The 22,406-nt window shown below is 41.2% G+C and overlaps 1 protein-coding gene across 1 annotated transcript in view; it reads right to left on the reverse strand.

Annotated features, from left to right (window-relative positions):
- Window positions 1-4,189: 4,189 nt before the first annotated feature.
- ROS1 (ROS proto-oncogene 1, receptor tyrosine kinase) overlaps window positions 4,190-22,406 on the reverse strand; it is a 118,218-nt gene continuing 100,001 nt past the window's right edge. Inside the window, exons 40-44 of the mRNA XM_040627483.1 lie at window positions 19,703-19,800; window positions 19,284-19,487; window positions 18,192-18,326; window positions 12,866-13,029; window positions 4,190-4,500 (exon numbers count right to left, since the gene is read on the reverse strand). Of these exons, the coding sequence (XP_040483417.1) occupies window positions 4,190-4,500; window positions 12,866-13,029; window positions 18,192-18,326; window positions 19,284-19,487; window positions 19,703-19,800 (912 nt within the window). The remainder of the gene's footprint in view (window positions 4,501-12,865; window positions 13,030-18,191; window positions 18,327-19,283; window positions 19,488-19,702; window positions 19,801-22,406) is intronic.

Consider the following 22,406-nt stretch of genomic DNA (forward strand, 5'->3'; position numbering starts at 1 on the left):
GAATGCTAGAATGTAACCTCCGGCAAGGCAGAGACCGCTTTGTTTATTACTCCATTCCTAGTGCCTGTAACAATGCTTGCTATACGGCAAGCACTCAAAAAATATTTATTGGATGAGTGAATAAACGAATAGGTAGATCTATAAGGGAGCAGTAAACCACAGCATATCCATCCTACGAGATTTTATGTAGCCATTAGAAACATTCCCAAAGGCCATTTTGAGGATGAAAGGTGGATTTGAGACAGGAAAGAAACTGACAATGGTAAAATAAATTATTGTCTCCTCTAGCATATGTTCTCCATCATTTCAAGGGCTTCCAGAATTTCAGTCCTAAGTCTGGCCTGAACCTCAAAGCAGTCTCCTAACTTCTATAATCTATCTAGGTCTTAGGAGATGACTCAGGATCAAAAGAATCCTCTTGAGCCCCCCCTTGGCATTAGACCAATTTTCTGGCATCCTTTCTAAGAGTTACAAGTGAAGACTTGTTGTGAAATGTGTTGTAAAAATATGATGAGACAATCAGCCAATTAATCCATTAAATATTATTTTGGCTGAGAGAAGATACAAAGGGTTCAAAGTTATCACCTTGTCTTCAGAGAGCTTGCTATTTATTCAAGTGGGTCAGATACAGAGAAATTAGATGGAGATATATGTGGTTACTGCTAAATGAGATGTAAGGACAAGAAGGGCAACAGTAATTCTGAGAAGGGGGAGGAGAGGAAGTTAGGGACAAGCTTTTCCAGTTGGAATATGAGCTGATCCTAAAGGATGAGTGTGATTCCAACAAGCAGAGAATAGATAAGAGGTCCCACAAGGAGTCCCCCGACAAAACCAGTATAGGTGAGCAACAGGGCGCATGTGGGCCCAGGGACAGGCTCTTTTATCAAGGGCATTTTAAGTAAAGCATTGTCATTTCATTTCCCCTTCGCCTGTTTCACCTGTCCCTCTACAGCCGTTCCCCTCTGGCAACCACCGGTTTGTTCTCTATGTGTATAGTCTGTGTTGTTGTTGTTGTTTATAAACAATATTTTTCATTTGCAACTTACTTTTTCTTATGAATTATTTCTTTTCCTTGAACGATTTAAAATGAAAGTTAGATGGACGGACCTAGAGGGTATTTTGCTATATCTGCTATATTATTGAAATAAGTCAGACAGAGAAAGGCAAATACCGTATGATTTCATTTACATGTGGAATCTAGAAAATAAAACAAATGAACAAACAAAACAAAACAGAAACAGACTCATAGATACAGGAAACAAACTGTTAGTTACCAGAGGGGGAGGGTGAAGGTGAAAGAGGTGAAGGGGATTAAGAGGTACAAATTGCTAGCTATAAAATAAATAAGTCATGGGGACGTATTGTACCTAGGGAACATAAGCACAGGGAATATAGTCAAGAATATTGTAATAACTTTGTATGGCAACAGATGGTAACTAGACTTATTGTGGGAATCATTTTGCAATGTATAAAAATATCAAATCACCATGACATATCCCTGAATCTAACAGGATATTTTATGCCAATTGTGCTTCAATGAGAAAGAAAATAAAGTAAAATGAAGGTTAGATTTATTGATTGGTTTTTGTATCATCGTGTTTTGTTCTTACCAATTGTAACTTTTGCCTTTAGGAGCCATTTTTTTTCCAAGTCATATTTTGCAGATAAAAAATTTATCGCTAAGATTTTATTCTTCCATTGATTTTTACTGAAAAACATTTTTTAAAAGATTTTATTTATTTATTTATTTATTTATTTATTTATTTATTTAGAGAGTGAGAGTGCAAGTAGGGGGAGCAGCAGAGGGAGAGGCAGAAGCAGGCTCCCCGCTGAGCAGGGTCCAGTGTGGGCTCAGGAGGGTCAGGACTTGAGCTGAAGGCAGATGCTTAATCAACTGAGCCACCCAGGCGCCCCTTTAGTGAAAAACATTTTAACAAGTAGCATTTTTAGCCATTGCCGATTTTTCCCTCTTGATTATAAGGTCTGATTTTTCCAAATTAACTTACATAGTTTTCAATATTACCAGTCATTTGTGTTTTATCACTTTGATCTATAATAAATTTTACCCATGAGATTTCAACCACTATTTTATTTTGCATTAAATATTTCTACCAATATTATTCATTATGCATTATTAAAAAGACTACTAATTTACATTTATAGCCTAGCTGAAACATGGTATTTTATGGGTTCTTCCCCTCAGATATTCTGTAAATTTCTCTATTGTCCAAATTGTAATGCAAATGTACCGAAAATCCGGTTCTTCTATACACTTTTCATTTCTTTGTCTATTCCAAAATTAAGGTCCGTGCCATTGGCGGAGCGAAAGTCCTGGTTGCAAGCAACAGAAACGGACTGCGGCTGATTTAAAAGAAAAGCATTTATTAAAAGGATACGAGGGTAACTCACAAAATCCCTGGGAGGGCTCGAGAGCCAGACTGGAGCCAGGAGCACTTGCTAAAAGCAGACCGCAGAACCAGTCTAATCCAGCCACCCCGACTGCTAGAGGCACCAGGCTCCAGATCTGCTCTGCAGACTCTCTTGGCCCAGGACACTGGAGACCAGGAGTCAGACCAACTGCAGTCACCACCACCACCTGGGAAGACTCACCGTGGGCCCTGTGTCTTAGCTTCCTTACCTCTCAATTAGAAGCCTGTCATAGGCGTGTCTGAGTGGTGGGGGTCACATGGCTGCCTTTTTGCTTCAAGAGATCTTGGGGGAAGCAAATGGAATGTAGCTCCCACCCAGAAGATAAAGGTGGGGGAATTCCCCAACATGGCAGGGGCTTCATATGCTGGGCTATTGAAAAGAATGATAAATGCCCATTAGAACATCAGAAGATGAGAGAGAAAATATCCCGCCTCATTCCGTGGAATCACAGATGTAGCAGAGGCCGCAGGTCCTGGACCTTTCCTGAGGGGCTGTCCCCCACAGAACTCACACACTGACCTGCCTGTGTCCCTCACCATGCAGCCAACCACGGGTGCAGCTTCTCAGGCAGTAAGCAAGTTAAAAAATGAACCAAATTCTCCCCGGTGCCAATGGATATGTGATCCTCTTTCAGGAGTTTTTAGCAAATTTTATAATCAAAGGATTTTCCATATCTAGCAAACATCCCGTGTACTGCAACTGACAACATGCAGAACGCTTTCATTAGCATTGCCCTTAGAGCAGTTGAGGCATTCAGATTTAAACGGGTGACTGCAAAAACGTGATTGGCTTTAAATCAGAGCCTTTGTCTGGGGAAAGTTTTTAATAGTTCTCATTTAGGTATCTATTATTTCATGTAGTTGCTAAAAATCACAGGGCTTAAATTAACATCATATAATCATTTATATTTAGTTTTAAGGAGAATTGATACTAAATGTAATCTTAAGTATTTTATGTGTAAGATAGACACGGCAAATGCAAGCCATCTTTATACTAGCTCATTTCCATAGCAGCACACAAGTCACGGAGAGATTTTTATGTAACCCAACGTTTGTGGAAGGCTGAACTTTAGGACTTAGAGCTCTCTTCATGGTCTTATTATCAATATGACTGAAGCTGCTGTTCCAAGCCTCCAAAATACAAAGTACTTGAGAGTAGTCATTAAAGACAATATTTTATGGTCGTAATAATGTAGATCTTCCCCCAAGATCTCTTGCAGCAATATTGTACTAATAGCATTCCAAACGACTTCTCGCATCCTAAGTGCTGGTTCCTTCTGTATCTGTAGAGTTATCTTGTCATTTCAATATATATATATATCCCTTTGGGGGTAATCTAGCTCAGTCGGCCCCCTGAGCATGCTTCTCACCCCTCTCCTTCAGGTCCCTGAACATAGCTATTTTGTCTCTCACCATCTAACCAAGGTGCTTCTGGTGCAGCCCAGACTGAAGGGTGGGCAACGGACTAAGGGGCCTCAAGGGGGTGGGCAGTTTCCCTTCCAGATTCTTGAGTCTTCCTAAGCTTTCCAAATGTCTAGTGGTTCACTTGGGAATTCTGCTGAAGGTTAGCCAGTTGTTATGGGGATTGTCACAACTGAAATCAATTGGCTCTTGGAACCAAGAACTCAGAATTCAGGAACTTTTCAGTGTTAATTCGGAGGCATAGACTACCACCACATCTATCATTCTACTCGGGTTTTCTTTCAGTAACTACTTAATGGGAGTGTTTATCTCAACTCTGCATTTCCCAAACAGAGCTATTAATCAGACCCATCTCTATATCCACTGTGAGTGAGACGGGCATAGTTCAGGCCTTCAGTCTTGCCAGGAGGGCAGTAAGCCACTTGTTTTTCTTGGCAGAGATCTTTGTCCGCATGTGGTTCCTTCTCTTCTTTCCTCAGACCACAAGATTCAGATTCCTTGGAGCCTAGAGGACCCTCAGAATTTTCTTCACCTTGGCTACATCCTGTAGCAAGTACCATATAGTTTAACCCTTCTTGGTTCTTGGTTTCCGTTAAGGCTATTGGCATAATGTCACCTGAATTCAAACAGATCACACCACCATCTTCATCTGTGAAAAAAATGTAAAAGTTATACTAGTATCTATTTGACTTTCTGTATCTCTAATATACAGGCTGTACAGGAATTATAACAATACCAACCGTATCCATTGGTTCAGCATTGATGAGGACCACCAAGGGAATACAAAGATAAGCAACACGTGCTCCTTGCCTTTGAGGCTACTGTAGTCCAGTAAGGGAGCAGCCAGGTTACTGTAGGAGACAGTGTGCGCTGTATATAATAAAGGAATATGGAAAATGTGGCGAGAGCGCAGAGACGATAACTCTGTATAACGGGACAGGTCACAGCCTTGTAAGTGGCCTTACAATGGCCCTTTTTGTCTAAAGTCCCACCAGCCAAAATATCCACCTTGAAAGGTAATATTCTTTTCGGTTGAGTAATTTAATCATCCATTAAGATATTTATTGGATGCTTAACACATGCCAGGCTGTGTTCTAAGTATTGAAGATACAACAATAAACCAAGCAAAGTTGCTCCTCTTTGGGGTTTACATTCTAATGAGGGGGGACAGACAATAAACTAGCAGCCAACAAAGTCCGTGCCGGGTGGTGACGAGCGGCAGCAAAATGGGGCAAGAAAATAACAGTGGGGGTGGAAGGGGGTTGCTACCTTAGATAAATTGTCAGCAAAGTCCTCTATAATGAGGTAAATTTCAGGAAGAGACCTGAGCTGATAGAATTCAACACGTGGGTATCTGAGGAAGAACGTTCAAGGAAAAGAGAACAGCAAGAACAAGGGCCCTGAGGCAGGAGCGCACTGAGTTTGAATTAGTGTGGCTGGTCCCCCTCAGCTATCTCTCTCCCTGGGGCAAGTTGCATTAATACCACTAAGCAAATAAACACCCCAGCATGCTTAAGACCTCCTAAGGCTGGTAAGGAATGGATAGGCCTGGCAAGTTTTGATGTAGAGTTGAGTTGAGGGAGAAGGAAGATGACGTGAAATATAACAGTGATTATTGTTGTTGTTAACACAGAGAATGTACTATGTGCCAGGCACTAGTCTAAACTATATACGTATATTAGCTCATTCTTCTAGTAAGCAGATGCTAGTATTATCCTCATTTAACAGTTGGGGAAACTGAGGCACAGAGGAGTTAAATAATTTGCCCAAGGTCACACAGCTGTAATTTGAACCCAGACTGTGTCCCCATATTCACCCTCCCCAATGGGAGGGCAGAGCTGCTGTGCTCCGTGAGGAGGGGCCAAGTGGGTGAGCGGTGTGCCCCACAGGAGTCCTTGAAAGGCACAGACTCTGGACGCTCGTGGGGGGGGTCAGGGTGGCAGCAGAAAAATGGGCAGCCAGTGGGTTATCAGGCTTCTTCACAATTACGCTCATATTATTTTATCTTTCTCTACTTAAAGACTGACATTTTTACATAGAAGACTAGAAGAATTCTTGCTGAAACCTAATAGCAGATCTTCTGAAACATTTCACAAAATTCTGGTAATTAAAAGGGACAAATACACAATATAAACATAAATATATAAATGTATAGTATGGGGATTGTTTTTGGTGGTCAATGCATTCCAACTGCTGAGTGTTATTCCCTGGATGAAAAATTTATGATTGGAAATATTACTGCTCTTTCAAACTGGGTCATATTTTACAAATCAGACACATCTCAGTCAACAGATGGTGGTCTTTGCTTTGTCTTCATCATTCTTCCAGCAAGAAGCTTCCAAATGGGTGTCACTAAGGAGGTGAGGCCGGCCAGGCTGCCAACCTTCTGTCCTTAGCTCTGATGTACACCCAGGTTGGGTTTCTTTGGCGTGAATTTAAATGGAAATATGGGGAAAAGAAACGACTTCAAAGAACTGAGGGAGGTACCACTGTAGCTACTTTTTGATAATGGGATTTAATGGACCTGCCTGAACTACCAAGCTTATTTTATTGTAAGAGCATGTGAATTACCAGCCCTCCTCTGTCTTACGAGGGGTGCATTTCTTGTGCCGACCTTCCCACACTGCCGAAGGACAAGATGGTGGAGAGACAGGGTCACAGACTCCTGGCCATCATTTCTTGTTCCTCTTCATCGTTCAAACATCATTATAGCTCATTGCAAACCACATGGATAGTCACATAGTGTTACAAAATATCTACCCCGTAGAAATCAGATGCCAAGCTTGGTTAATGCCTAAATGCTGAATATCTTTGGATGCATCCTGCTGTTACGATTATGGTCAACGTGTACTAAGAGCCATTGAGACACTTGTAAGAACAATTTTCTATATATAATGATAGCAATCAAAAATATCAAAAAGTGACAGCAAGAAATAAGATATTTAACTTTAAATAGTCCAGGGGGCCCAGATTATTGAGGAAATTAGGGTGTTCCTGAAAAGGCTTAAAGAAATTAGGTTAAAGGAAAATTGAGAAAATTTCAAAACTTAAATGTACGATAAAGCTCTACCTATTCATGTTATCAGCGGCTGTCATACCTTTAATCCATTAAATAACATATTTGGAAATGTTCTATCCATACGCGATTTTAACTCATTAATTAATTTATTTTTTTGCCTCCTGCTGAGTTATTTGGAAAAAACCTTTTCTATAAGGCAGATAAATTCTTTTTACAAATTCTGGCACCGTACGCCAAAGAAAAATCATTAGCTAGCTCCTTCATTTGTTTAGAGTACTTAGAGCAATATTTAGTAACTTGACCCTGGCAAACTTTCAGCAATCAGTACCTCTTCTTATTGCATAAAGAACTTATGAGAGATGGTGGGGAGGAGGGTATTTTGTTTGTTTATTTTTGTTTAAAACTGAATAGAAAGCCTGCAGGTCAGACTTAAGGCAGAGATCCTGAACAAAGATAGCATGTACTCAGCAACCCTTTCTTTAAGAGGGAAATATTAAAATAAAGACTTCCAAGCAAGACAGGGTATTTACAGACGAGACATATGCCGGCTGACTGGCTATGTTTAGAACAGCAGAAGTGCATTTAGATTTGTTTCCTGTAGAACTCTCTGGGACTGATGAGGTGATGTTTACAAAAATGCTTGGATGAAGTCACTGGGATATTTTTACTAGATGTCCAGATATGTTACTAATCTCTCTCTATCCCCTCTCTACCCCATTAGGTCAGTAGGACCACAGGATAGGCATGGTATTATTGTTCCCTGTAATTCTAATGCCCACCACCCCCCAGCTTTTTTTTTTTTTCTTTCAAAAAAAGTCCTTCCATTGGCTCTCTTACCTTCTTATGTATCTCCAATAATAACAGTCAAGACAGACATCTTACTGCTTTGCTAAAAATGCCACCAGTGTGCAGAGCGGTAAACTATTGTTAAACACATTCTCTCTTAACAAAAAGGTAATGAAGTTGAGGCTTCCCTTGAAGGGACTGTTTTGTGATTTCTATCCTTTGCAAATATGCAAACTCTGCCTGCCAGTCTATTTCTTCTCTCTGCCCCTTTTGTTCAGTTACATCTCAACAATCAAAATTTTTAGTGACTTCAGTATCTCTTTCCATTCCTTACCTTCAGGATTCACATCAGTCGTAAATAACAGAATGAGAACTTCTCCTTTACTAAAATTGAATTTCTGTCATGGCGCAGCATTGCTTGTTTCTATCTAATTGATCCGAGTTTGATTATATTCCCTGTTAGACTCCTCCTGCATCATTATTCTGCATGTCTGTCTGCCTCACTATTTTTTGAATATTATTTAGAATTTTAATTCAGTTTGCCAACAACTTGGCACCTAAATGACCAGGACAAATTGGGGTATCTTTTCTAGTAAGCCAGAAGTAGTAAGTTCTTGGGGCGCCTGGGTGGCTCAGTCGTTAAGCGTCTGCCTTCGGCTCAGGGCGTGATCCCAGAGTCCTGGGATCGAGCCCCACATCAGGCTCCTCCACTGGGAGCCTGCTGCTTCCTCTCCCACTCCCCCTGCTTGTGTTCCCTCTCTTGCTGGTTGTCTCTGTCAAATTAATAAATAAAATCTTAAAAAAAAAAAGAAGTAGAAGGTTCTTTCCCTATCCCTAGATGCACAGCACACTACTGATAACAAATTGGGGAAAGCGTGTGGGTATTTTCCTTACGACAACCATGTTTCTGTGAAGGCTGAAAGCAGAAGCCATACCCCAGGCATACCGGAACAGAAGCCATATGCCAGCCCCACCTCAGCAGTATGGCCCTTGGCAAACTGCTAAATCTCAGGCTTCTCATCTGTTAAATGGTGATATAATAATGCCCATGTCATAGGGCTATTGTGAGTATTTAGTAGTTAACCCACATAGCACAGTAAATGACACATAAAAAAGGGCTACAGTAAGATTAGCTGAACTGGAGGGTATTATGCTGAGTGAAATAAGTCAATCAGAGAGAGACAATTATCATATGGTTTCACTCATGTGGAATATAAGAAACAGTGCAGAGGATCATGGGGGAAGGGAGGGAAAACTGAATGGGAAGCCATCAGAGAGGGAGACAAACCATGAGAGACCCTTAACTACGGGAAACAAACTGAGGGTTGCTGGAGGGGTGGTGGGTGGGGGGATGGGTTAACTGGGTGATAGGCATTAAGGAGGGTACGTGATGTGATGAGCACTGGGCATCTGAAAGTAATGATGTACTATTTGTTGGCTAATTGAATTTAAATTTTAAAAAAGATAAGAAAAATAAATAAAAGCCATTCACAAAAAGGGTTTTGTTCTCTATATTTAACGTGAGCATTGTTTGTTACTTATCTCAGCCTCACAGATGAACTAAGAAATGCAACATAGTAAAAAGATTTTCGTAAGGGTTCATAGAGACTTCTGGTAGAGGCTGAGGTAAAGCTCAGCTCTCAGGCCCTCTTAAACCCCATATGGCAGCCTCTGTGATTTCTGTATAATGTCCACACACATTAGAAGGAAAGGACTCCATGAGCAAAGAGTTAGATTTTAAAATACAATACACGTCAACTATAAGATCCTTGCATCCCCCTGGAACTCTTCACTTCTGCAGCATTTGACCACTCCCTCCTCCATGATTCTCTCTCCTTTGGCTTTGACAATACTCTCTTATGACCTTCCTGTCCCTTTCTGGCTTCTCTCCATGCCACCATCTTTTTTTGCCAGTCCCTAATATCTTAGCTGTTCTCTAGGCCCCATCCACCATCCACTCCTCTTCTTATTCTATACACTCTAATTGAATGACCTCATCTACACCCTTGACTTCAGCTACCTATATTTATAGGACAGACCTTTCAACTGAATATGAGGCTTCTCCACTTAGCCCATAGCCAGTTCAAGCCAAACCTGTGCAAAGCTATTCTTCCTCCTATGTCCCGCCATCTCTGGGAAGAGCACCGCTTTCCACCTAGTTTCAAAACCACGAGGGTTCATCCTTGTCCCCTCTCTCTGTCACTCAATTAGATGCCAGATCCTACAACGTCTAACTCTGGGCTTCATGTCCTCCTCTCAATACCCGTTACCATTCACTAATTCAGCTTCCAGTAATTTTCTTTTTTTTTACCTGATTTTTTATGTATGAATACTCTCCCTCCAATTTCCTCCCTCACCATCTCCCACCCTCATGTGTGATAAACTATACGCAGTTCCGTGTACGCCCCATTCTCTATCATTCCCTGCCTTTCTACAGACTGTGCCTTCTATCCTTCAATACTGCTTTTCTCACCTCCCTGCAAAACTCAGCTTGGAAGTAACCTCTTCCCAGTGACTTTTATTGACTCTCTGACACATGATATGGACTTGGCATCCTTCCTCTGGACTCCCACAGAACATGGATTCTCTTGGTGGCAAGAGAAAATGCCTCCCGCTCCCTGAAGAAGATGTAGCATAAATCACCTGCTCCCCAAATCCTTACACATCAGCTCACTTATAAGAAAAAATATAGTATAGAACTGACTAGAGAATTGATATCCCACCTAGTCCTCTAGATTACATCAATTTTGTCTCTGAATCCAGCCAATACATTTACAAACACACATAAATGAATATTTCCGTAAGTGGTTGTATACGCATATAAAATATCTCAAAGCATATAACCAAGTTGCTAACTACGGCTAGCACTGGAGAGTAAGGATAGAGAGGAAGTACGAAACTTTTGCTTTTTATTCTATTTAGATAATTTTATGTGTTTTCAAACCATAAACATAAATTACTTTCATAACACAGATCTTCAAAATGTAGATACAGTTATAAAATAACATAGTGAGAGCAATTACTGAGATTAATTATTGGAAAAGTTCGAAGGAAAACTGGAAAGGAATCAGGAATCCTTTTTATGATTGATGTCAAATAACACAGAAATTATTTCTTAAGGCTTTAAAAAGGTAATTGTGCTGAATTTTATAAGGTCTACAAAAGGCGTCGCAAATTTGAATCAGGGTCTTCTCAGTTAAGTGTTGCTTACAGAGATAAGAGCAGTGATTTAGTAAGAAAAACGTGCTTTCAACGCCAGGTAAGTAAAACCACTCTCTGCTTGCCGTTCACGTGTCTACACAGTGGGCTCTACTCAGTTACTGCCGTTTATCTGTCTCAGGAACAAAAGATTTCTTTTTACGCATTGGTAAACAACCTCGGACTGTGGTTTCTCTCAAGTTTCCGTACGTGAGGTCACCACAAATAAGAACCAGACCAAGAGGAGCAGATTCGAACAGCTTCCGCAGAACAGCAGGGACAGAGATGCAACCTGTGACAGGGACAGCCAATAGAAGCAGCGCTCGCTATTAAACTTTATAGACAAAATTAAAGAAACTGATGCTAATTGCTCAAGGGAAAGAAATATTCTTGTCTCCTTTTTTTTTCTTTTCTTGAAACAGCCCAATGGAACACATTAAATTTAGGTGCTTGACACTATGCCTTGCCAACAAGTCAGTGTAACTGCTGAAATCATTTTTTAAAAATTTTCTCAAAATTCCATTTAGAGAACTACGTTAAGTAAATGCTTAGCAAATGAGAAGGACTCAATAGTATCTAGAATGGCTTCTGGTCTGTTTTTCCTTATCTCGTGTGATCTTCACACAGGCATGTATATGCACAGAACCCTCCAGAAGGATGGGGCTTGGCCCCTGGCCCTCAGAATTCGCAGAGCTCCACGATAAGAAGGCAGGTGCGACTATTACCAAGGCTTATCTGATGAGGGCTGTGATGCGTGCTCCAGCCCTCGCCAGTCTGTCACTTACTGCTCATTTAAAGCAGCCAAATGATCCGTGTTACTTCCACGCTTGTCATGGTGTCTAAGTTACCCCCATACATATTCAGAAACACAGCCTGCAAGACAAGCAGATGTTCACCCTGCGCTTCCTATTCTTCCCTGCTATTCGTCAAGAGCATTGCTCCAGGCAAAGGTCTGGACTCCTCCAAGGCCGTCATCAGTCGCTGCAAAGAGGAAGGGGCCTGATCTCGGAGAGATTCTGACTCATCCTTCTTGCCAGCTTTACCTCTAAGCAAAAATGTCCGCATTCACAAAGCGCCCCGTGAACTTTTAATAGCCGGAAGGAGTTTTAGAGCTGGTGGAGTGGATCATTTTAGAATTCACTTTTCTACAGCCAAGTAGGCAAACATATTTTAAATCTAATTTTGGAAATGAATTAAGTGACTACTGGGCTTTAGTTCCATTTTGTACTTTTCATTGAACTAAAAACGGTTAGTCTGTCCATCACAGTAGAATGGTGCCAGAAGATTATTGCCTCATTTACAAATTACTGAAGTTGCGGACTCACACTAGACCTTAACGAGGCGTGAGCCACTCCAATAATCATTGCTAAATTACTCAGCAGTTAGAAGCAATGATTAGATATATACATAGCAACATGGATGGCTCTTAAAAACAGTGCTCAGTGAATAAGAAAAGCAGCTTTACAAACACAGCAGCATGTGTGTGTACGAAACAATATGCATTTTGCAGCAAAACATACAAATAAAAAGATATACATTAAAAGCATTCGAATGGTTGCCTGGCCAGAGGAAAGAGGAAGTAGAACAGAAGAATGTGGAGATAAAGGGACTAAACAAACAAGGGAGAAGCCCTGCCTAGACCAATGATCATAATGTACCACCAGCTAACCGTCTATAATTAACTCAGCTCTGCACTTGAGGTTGAAACTTGGACGAGGGTGGAGGGGAAGGAACACAGATCTCACAAAAACAGGCTAACATGTTAATTCTCCTCCTTACTACCTTAGATGATAAATCCAGGGGCCATATCACTATTCTTTCTTTAATTTAGTGCACAAATCAAAATAATTTCCAAAGAAGAGCACAATGAGCACTTCGTTATTATGAGGGTGGTGTCAGTATATTATCCTTCTTACTCACCATAAAATGTCTTCTATGGATATCCCGTCTTTACCTCTTCAATTCACACTGGAGAGAAAACCAGAAAATTCTGAAGAAGAATCAAACCTACCTTCAAAGCCTTCATTTATGATTCCACTGGGGTCTGCTGCTTCTCTGCATTGAGAAATACTGTTTAAGGAAACGTTTCTGAATAACTCCAGCTGGTCTTGAATTTTGCGGAAAGTGGGTCTTTGGTCAGGTTCTTGAGCCCAGCACTGGGTCAACAGATTCCACCTGGATACACAGGTAAAGACGGGAAAGTAAACGGTGCTTGGAGATCATTAGGCAGCCAGTGCTGGTAGTCCATGTAAGGTCATTTTAGAAGGCGACACATTTGACTTTTTGCCAGTTTTCCATAATTAATATAAATAAAACAGAAAAAATCTTTGGTTTCTGATTTAATAGTAGCTTGCAATATTACTACTTTTGCTACATGACAACTTTCTGTTGAAAAGCTATATCTTGGGGCGCCTGGGTGGCTCAGTCATTAAGCGTCTGTCTGCCTTCGGCTCAGGGCGTGATCCCAGAGTCCTGGGATCGAGTTCTGGGATCGAGCCCTGCATCGGGCTCCCTGCTAGGCGGGAAGCCTGCTTCTCCCTCTCCCTCTCCCCCTGCTTGTGTTCCCTCTCTCACTGGCTGTCTCTATCTGTGTCAAATAAATAAATAAAACCTTTAAAAGAAAAAGAAAAGCTATTTCTTTTGAAAAGTTATTATTTTTAACAGTTATTAATCCAAATAAATAGATAAATAGATGGTTGGAGAACAATTACTCAACACATAAGGCAATTTACAGCTATAAAAATTACTGAAAACTAAGAAGACTTTACATTCATACATTGACATCTAAAACAAAATCTAAGATTACTCCAAGCCACATAGATCTTTATTGGCAGAACCTGAGATAGAAACATCCAATTCTAATGCTTTTAGTCTTCATTATACTATCAGGTTAAGTAGGGTAAGGATGTGTTCAATCACCAGGCGACGATGACCAAGAAATCATTATAGGTATTGTATTTAAAATAGCTAGTCTCTATGTTAGAAATTATCATGGAAAACCTCCGTTCCATCATTGGATAGCATGCAAAGCCCGCTGTCATTTCTTTCGTTTCTTGACAAGCGCCTCAGGTCAGAGTTGGGACTCAATATCAGAGTATTACGGGGAAACCTAATATTGGTCTATTTTCCAGCATTCATCTGATGACTTCAGATACATAACAAGGAATTTACACTCTCGGCATAAGAGTGCCAAACTTGGTTCTACTTAAAAATGAGAATCATGGCTGAGAACCTATCTTTTACATGTTTCTTTATAACCTCTCATTTAAAAACAGGAATGATACAAAGATAGAATGAAGGATGCTTAGACTCTGAAATAAAATATCATAACTTATATTCGATCATGCAGTTTAAACCAATAGTTAAAGCAGAATCTTGATGATTCACCCAAGGGTTGTCCTAAGAGATGCAAGGAGAAAGCATACTTCGTCATAAGAATCATATCCCTTCTGAAAATACAGTCGCGATTCAAAGAGATTACCAAAAAGTAAATAGAATCTCTCAACACTTGCCATATGTTAATTATGAAGTTTTTTGCTTGTTTATTTACAACCTGCTTCATTCCTTTTTCTAAGATTTTATTTATTTATTTGAGAGAGAGGGAGCACAAGCAGGGGGAGTGGCCGGCAGAGGGAGAGGGAAAAGCAGGCTCCCCACTGAGCAGGGAGCCCAAAGCAGGGCTGGATCTCAGGACAGGGGACTATGACCTGAGCTGAAGGCCCCCGCCTAATGTCCTGAGCCACCCAGACACCCCTAACCTGCTTCATTTCTATAAAGGACTCAAGATACTTAATAGAGATGATTCAGAAGGAGAGAAAAGAAAAAGTGAGAAGGAAGACAGAAAGGGGGAAGGAAGGAGGGTGGAAGGAGGAAGAAATGATCCCTACAGTCGCCCCTTAGTCTGTTTCTCACCCACTCACATGGCCCTCCAAAAGTTCAACCGCTTGTTTAATCCCTGTAACTTATTTCAACATTCCTATTGTCTTTCGTCTAAGTGGTTTTCATTTACATTGAACCCAATCATTAAGCTTAAATTTCTGATGGCAAAAATATATGAACTGATAGTATATCAAACCTTTCTCTCCCACCATCCGGGAGCAAATGAGCAGGGAATTGCCCTAGATCAAGAAAAGAGGAGCGCTAGAAGGCGATAGTCATTTAAAAAGAAAGAGTGCAGTTTACTCTTAAACAGCATTGAGCTGACAATGGGATGAAAAGGCGTTTATGAATTTAGCAACTCCTAAAAAATGCATTTCTCATATCTTTCTGGTAAATTAGCAACAGCAGCTATACCTTTGGCATTGGGTCTTCCCTTACAATCATGCACTTGTCACAATTCAATATTGCACTTGTGCTAAGTTACAGTTACAAATATTCAAGCATAGTACTCTAAATAAACTTACAGCTCATTCACTTTGTTAAAATTTCCCTAGCCTGGTTTTTCTAGCTCTACAAAATACTCACTCATACTTGAAATATTTCACTTGGCTAAGTGTTCAGGTTCAAATTCCTCCATTTGCCATGCCAACCCTTTACTCTTTTTTGCCTCAGTGTTTTTTAAAATAGCATGAGATTCATTAGCCATGTTCATTATCGGTCTCTGTGAGTATTAAAGTCCTTGAGTTCATAAAGCAATTGAAATTCAACAGATGAGAATTTCATAGTATCTTTCAGTATGAAGGGGATGAGTTTCTATAGGTATTGAAACAAAGCACATAAAATACAGATTTTCCAGAACTCCCTTACTCGTTATACCCAATCCCAAAGAGACTCAATTAGCATCTAGGTGTACATATTTTTTAAGAGGTAAAAATAAGACGGTGAACCTTCGTGCCCTCCCATCGCCGCCTCCTACGTTTGAGATTCTCTCCAGTAATTTCAGTTGCCCCTGTGATACACCTGTCAGAGAACCCCAAAGAGCCCTCACTTGAAGTAGATTGCCCTTTGCTCCCGTCTCTTCTCAAGAGTCGCATGGATGTCGTGCAAACTGAAAGTTGACGAGAAGACTGAGGATCGGGCTTTCCACCATACATCCCAGGCTTCGGAAAGAAGGGCAGGAATGCTCTGAACTCCTGCATTCCATTAATAGTTGAGCACCACGTAGCCATCGATGGGCTCACCTGACCCAGAGTGCATCCAGGTGCTGAGCATTTAGGCCGTGAATAGAAGGTGCAGCGAGGCTCAGCGCAGACTTTCAACCCTCTAAGCTGGGCCTGTGATCTCAGAGAACTGCTTCAAATACAAATCAGCTCCCTCTGTACTCTAAGGAGAGTAGTTAATCTTTATCATGACAACTTAAGGCCGTGGCCAGATTGAATGGCATGGCTGCGAGCTCCATTTCCTAGCACACTTGTTTTCCTGGTTGGCGGTGCGTCCTTAACCCTTCCCGGGGCTCTGAGAGCCTGCAACCCTCAGGAGGAGGGGCGCATTGTTTACTTTTTAATGACCAATGTTCAGATGAATGCCAAAGCCGCCGATGGAAATTTGGGGCTTTAAGGGAACTGTGTTTTTATAAAACTAGGGCAACAATGTATCCAACCAATGAATTATTCAACATAAAGTTATATAGAATATTAAGCTATATAGTGATAGAAGTTACATAAGTATACATTATATAAATATAGAACATAAATGTTATATAGGATATCTTTGCCTATAAACAGGAATGTTTTTCTAGCACTTTTCTAGCATCCCTTCTTCCTCCTCCTCCTAGTTGCATATTTGGATACATCTTGGTAAAGCAAAGTTCAACATACCTACATTGTTCTGCTCTACAACCGTCCAGTAATTATCCACCTCCATCCTCTCCAAAATAAATGAACACATCGATTAAAATGTATAATTCAGCGATGGATTCCTAAAGTGCCTATCCAAAACAACTGTGTAATTGTGAGGAGGTACCTGGTGCCCCCTGGGGGAAATAGGCCAGATAAAATTCTAACAGGATAATAAAAATGTGGTGTGCCTGAAATTCTGGGGAAAATTTCTGAGTGTTTGATAGGTAAGAGGCAAAGCAGGGATTAGTTTGCTAACCAATAAAAAAGTATTTCATGCTTAAGTATGCTGGGCTTTTTCCTCAAATGCTAGACCAAAGGTTTTCAAATTCTGTATCATTTCTGACTTATTTCCAGAATTTTTTCCATCTCTTCCAAAAGGACCATGCATCCTTTTTAAGCACGGTCACCAGACTTGATCACGTATGTGTGCGTCCGATCCTGTAAATGTCCCAGAGTCTATAAAAGCTCAGTCAGAAACAAGCAGTGATTCCAATCTCCTTCTTCTGGCTGGAAGGTTTAAATAACACAAAAACATTCACCAGTAGAACATCCTACCAAGGTGCCCAGTTCTTAATCATCCTTTGGCTCCCGTCTGAATAATCCTCTAAAAGACCACAACATAGTCAAGGCAGCAGGGCCGTGGTGCGTAGCCGCGTACTGCTAAGTCCTTCTGCACTTGTCTGTACCACACAGTTTAGCACTTGATTACATGTCGGCTTGTTATCCAACTGTTCCATGTGCATTTCTTTTCTTTCAAAAGACATTCGGAGATGCCGAAGAGCTGGGGCCATGGTTTAAACACCTACACGTTGCATATAATATGTTGCTTGTGCACGTAACAGAGGACTTTAAACTTGTTCAGTACTTGTTCCTTTTGAAACTTCTGGGGTCAAACATCCCTTAGAAAAAGTTTCGAAACTCGTTATTTCTGCTGAGGTTTTTTGCAAGAAGACAGATTTACTCAGCAACATAACTGGGCTTATTTTTCTTTATAATTAGATCAAAACGCTTACTCCTGAGAATCACGAATTTATTAGACTTCAGTAGCAGTCAGGTTCGGTTTCATCGAGTCACTAATTCTTGGTCACTTTGTTTAAGTTCATAAATAGATCACAACCTCTGTAATTTTTAATATTACTATGTCCCAATATCAGCTGCATCAACAGAGGCAATCCAACTTTTAAACAATATATTCCTATTTAATACAATCTCCCAATATGCAAATCAAGGTTAATTAGCCAAATTAGATCATCCAAATTAAATGAGTATGTGTGTATACACCCACACAAAGCTTTTATCTTCATTAGAATTCATCTATCAAGAGTATGAATATATTCTACTCTTCTATATTTTGTTTCTGAAGTGAAATATCATGTATATATAAAAAGAGACCATCGCGCATTTAGTAAATTAAATGTTACAATCAACTGACTTTTTATGTAGACAACACAAATATATAAATTCCAGTTTTTATTTTAAAAAACCATGCCAGTGAGGCGTAAGATTGCATGGGCACATGTTTTTGGTTTTTAGGTGCTTATCTTAGCATAATTAACTTACAAATCATCAGGGCAATTTCTCGGTGGCTCCAGTCTCCCTCCTGTTTGCACATAGTTTAAAACATCAAGGTTGGAATGAGTTGGATAAGGCTGATGACCAAGGGTTAAAATCTCCCAAATCAGAATTCCAAAAGACCTAAGGATGTTAAAGAGTTTACTTTAATTATCCTTATTACGAACATCATGTCTAGAGTAGTTTGTCCAATGTAATTATTCCCGGGGCTATTGGGGCCTACTTTGTGATTGGCATTATTGGCCCCATAAAAGGCAAATGGGAGACTTAAAAGCAAGTTGACCTCAAGAAAAAGTAGAAAAAGCAACTGCCTACTAGCAACACTTCAAAGGTGATAGGAAGGCTTGGGGCATACACACATACACACACACACACACACACACACACACACACACACCCTTTGCTCCTCCTTCCCAGCTGGAACTGCACTGCAGACCTCCATTACTTAAGGCTTTCATAGCATCAACATGCAGCTAACGCGGAGGTAAGCAAGAAAGCACTTCACCTTTTTTCCCCTGCGTTTGAATGCTAGTAGACGTGGAGAGGAAAGGCATGAATGTGAACTGGCAACACTGAGGTCCAATTTTATCTCATCATCAATTTTGCCTGGGGCCAGTCCAGCTTAAAAGTTATTGAACAAATCTTTACATTTTGAGTAGCTCTAATCAAAATTTGGGGTCCGCGAGCAAATATGAGTGGCCTTATTCTAATAATAAGTACATGTCCAACCCTCCCCAATGTCATATTATTTTTAAGATCCATGATTTAAACTCTACCTATAAACCAATGACCACACATCCCAAAAGAGTAGGCATTTGGACACATACTTGGACATCGAGTCGTATGTACAATTCCTATTAGTCATAGCCACCACATTTGTGGACACTGATAGAATACTTGAAGTAAATGTATCTGTATCACATACACTAGTAAGATAAGGGATCAAAACTGATGAGGGTGAGGGGTGAAAATACTGAGACTCAGGAATGGTCTCACAAGATTAGATGACCTCTTATAGTCCCTTCTGTCTCTGACATTGGCTGGTTCTGCCTGAATTCCTCCGTGTCCTGTTAAACTCACCATACGTCAGACTGAGTAGTGAAGATTCCGTCCATCAAACTTTCTGGAGCCATCCACCGAATGGGGAGTAGGCCTTCCCCTGTCTTTCTATAGTAGTCATTTTTATAGATGTCTCTCGCGAGTCCAAAGTCCCCAATCTTCACTACCCGTGATGGACTAGTATACTCTTTCACGGACACGAGGCAGTTCCGAGCTGCCAGATCCCTGCGGCAGAAGCTATGTTTAATAATGCTAATCATAAAGTTCCAGAGATCAGACAAGGAGTCCTAGTAGGTCTTTAGAGAAGAGAGACATTTTACAAAAACTTTTGTTATTTTGAAGTAATGAAATGTTTAATTATCTTGTAGGTTTTACCCCAACCACAGGTGATTATTGTGTCAAGGCCCGTTAGGAACCTCGTATCTAGAATAGCACTGTACCTGTGAATGAAGTGCATGTGCTCCAAGTAGACACAACCTTTTGAAATATCTACACACACATCTACAAGGTCAGCCAAGGTGAGTAGAGGACCGTGGAACTGTAAGACATGAAAGAAAAGTTACAGGTACTTTTCCAGTTTGTACAAAACATATATGTGATGTGTTAAAGGTACATTTAGTTACAGTTACAAGAATTCAAACAAAGAGGAAAAGAGCTAGATTTGCATACTTTCTACTGAAATGAATGTAACTAAGCCTATTTTTAGTAGACAGAGGCCAAATGGGATCTTTATAAGAAGGATCGCAGGGTGTCAGGTCAGACAGACCAAGATTTGAAACCGAGTTCTGCTACTTACGAGTTGTGTGAACTTGCTCACGTAGCTGAATTCACTAAGCAACTTTCTCATACGTAAAATGGGAATAATAATAATACCGGCCGGGTAGGAAGTGAGGTAAGATACGGAATCTGGCTGGTATACAACAGGCACTTAACAAATAATAGCTGCCGTCGTAAAAAGTAATCACGATAATTTAAACAGTACTAGCTAGTTTAATTACTAGCTGTCACACTGTAATGTCAGTCATGACAAAGGGCTTGTTCCTCAGATGAGCCCCCACATAAACCAGCACTCTATTTCAAGGTCACAGATGCCTCCTCTTCTCCATGAGAGCCAGCATGCATCTAGAGTTGAGCCTATACCAGCTGCAGTGATTTCTACATTAAAAAAGCCAGTGGAAGTTTTTACTGGTACCATATGGAAAAAATTCAAAGTTCCTTCCCCGAGGTTACATTCATAAATTGTCTTTCCGCCATTTCCCTGCAATTACCCTGGTTCGGGCCATTATCCTCCCTATCTGACACATCCCAAACTTGTCTCCAGCCTCTGGTGCTTTAACGAGCCCACTCCATTGGGCCCCACTGCCTGGGGAGCCTATTAGAGATTCCTAAGCACAGCCTCCATGCTGGCCGCAGGCTGCAGCCTCCTGTCTTTACCTCCGCGGGAGGTCCCCTAGCGTTTCCTCTCCTGATCTATGCTTCAGCCACACTGGGCCACCTGCAGTCCTTTATACCTGCTCTGCATTTCTCAACCGCTCCTCTTTATTTCTGCTACCATTCTGGAATGCTCTTCTTATTCTTGGTTTCCATCCACATCCTTCACTGAGTATCTCACATGATTCCCAACCTAGAAATCCCTTAGTTTCTCATAGATGAGTGCTCTCCAGTGCTGCGCCCCTTGCCTCCCCCAACGAGCTCATGTCTTGTCCCCAAACCAGGAAGATTCCCCATGTTCTCAGATTCAACATCACCGTGGTCCTGCTCGACCACACCTCGGTCCGATAGCAAGGCTTGATCTTACTCCCAGGAATCAGTGCCCCCCGCAACACTGTTCGGGTCCAGCAGACACCAGACACCGGTCTCTTGGCCTGTGTCTGAGTCCCTGCTGGGTGTCCCGACTGGTTCACTGGTCCCTCTGTGAGTGGAATCCTGCTCTGCTCTTGGCAAAGCCCACTCGACTGAAGACGCTCCTCACTTGGAATCTTGCTTCTGAACTTCAGGCTGGTGGCTGGCATCACGGTCCCTGCGGACATATTTTAATGCAGCCTGCCTGCCTACGTGTCTAACTATCCCTTGCTCCTGAAAGCCCCTGTGACAACCTGTTGGGATACCTCATCACCCCATGTTGGGGCTCCTTGACTTCAGATGCTGCTGCCCTCGGCTGTCACCTGTCATCTCTTGCCAACCCCCCAGACATACTGAACCTCCCTCTGGGTCTGTTCCTAGTCATAGCTTTTCATGACTCATGTGGGAAGGTGTGGTTTCAGAGACTGTTCTGTCCCCTACTTCAGCTGTGTCTCAAATGGAAGACTCTTCCATGAAGCCTTCCCAAGTCTCCTCAGTTGGAAATCACCTCTCTCCTCTGGGCTTCCATGATACAATCTTTACTACGCTCCAATAGGTCCTCTTACCTTCTACCTTACATGAGTTATTTATATATGACTTACCTCCCTACCATGTGACAAAGTCCTTGAAAGCAAGAGCCACATCCTTCACCACTGTATAATAAACACGCAGCAAAAAAATGATGCATTGATTGTATCTGGCTATGTATTTATACTATTTTGATAGGTTGTTTTTTTATTTTGTTTTTTTTACTTTCTTCTGTCTTAATAGAATCTTAGGATATCAGAGCTAAAAAAGAGCCTGAGAACATTTTCAATTCAATATCCCATTTTATGGATGAAGAAACTGAGATCCTGAGAATGAAAGACTGGACTAAGGTATGGGGCTAGACACAGCCAATCCTGATACATTCCACTCAACACTGCGGTCTTGGAGCTGGGATAGGGAGAAGGACGCGCGTGGCTGTTCTGGAATGTTGCTTCTGAGCACTCCCTGTGGAGAAACGGCTGGCTCCAAGAGACCTCAGCATGATGGGGACTTCGAGCCTGTGGTGTTCTGGCTCTCAGCTCCTAACAGCATCGTGCCCACCGGTTGGAGTGAGGACAGTGAGGCACGGAAGCTGTCCTGCTCAGGAAAGGCAGTGGAAGAACACTTGAGAACCAATCAGTAGAACCATCAGGATCCTGACTAAATAGGAATAATTTGGAAAGAGCTGGCCCAGATTTTCATTTCATCCCCTCTTCTCCACCCCAAAACAAACAAAACACAACCTATAGATAAATGGTCTTGTTAAAGATGGGG

This window comes from Ursus maritimus, unplaced genomic scaffold (assembly GCF_017311325.1).
Source record: "Ursus maritimus isolate PB19 unplaced genomic scaffold, ASM1731132v1 scaffold_13, whole genome shotgun sequence".
NCBI lineage: Eukaryota > Metazoa > Chordata > Mammalia > Carnivora > Ursidae > Ursus > Ursus maritimus.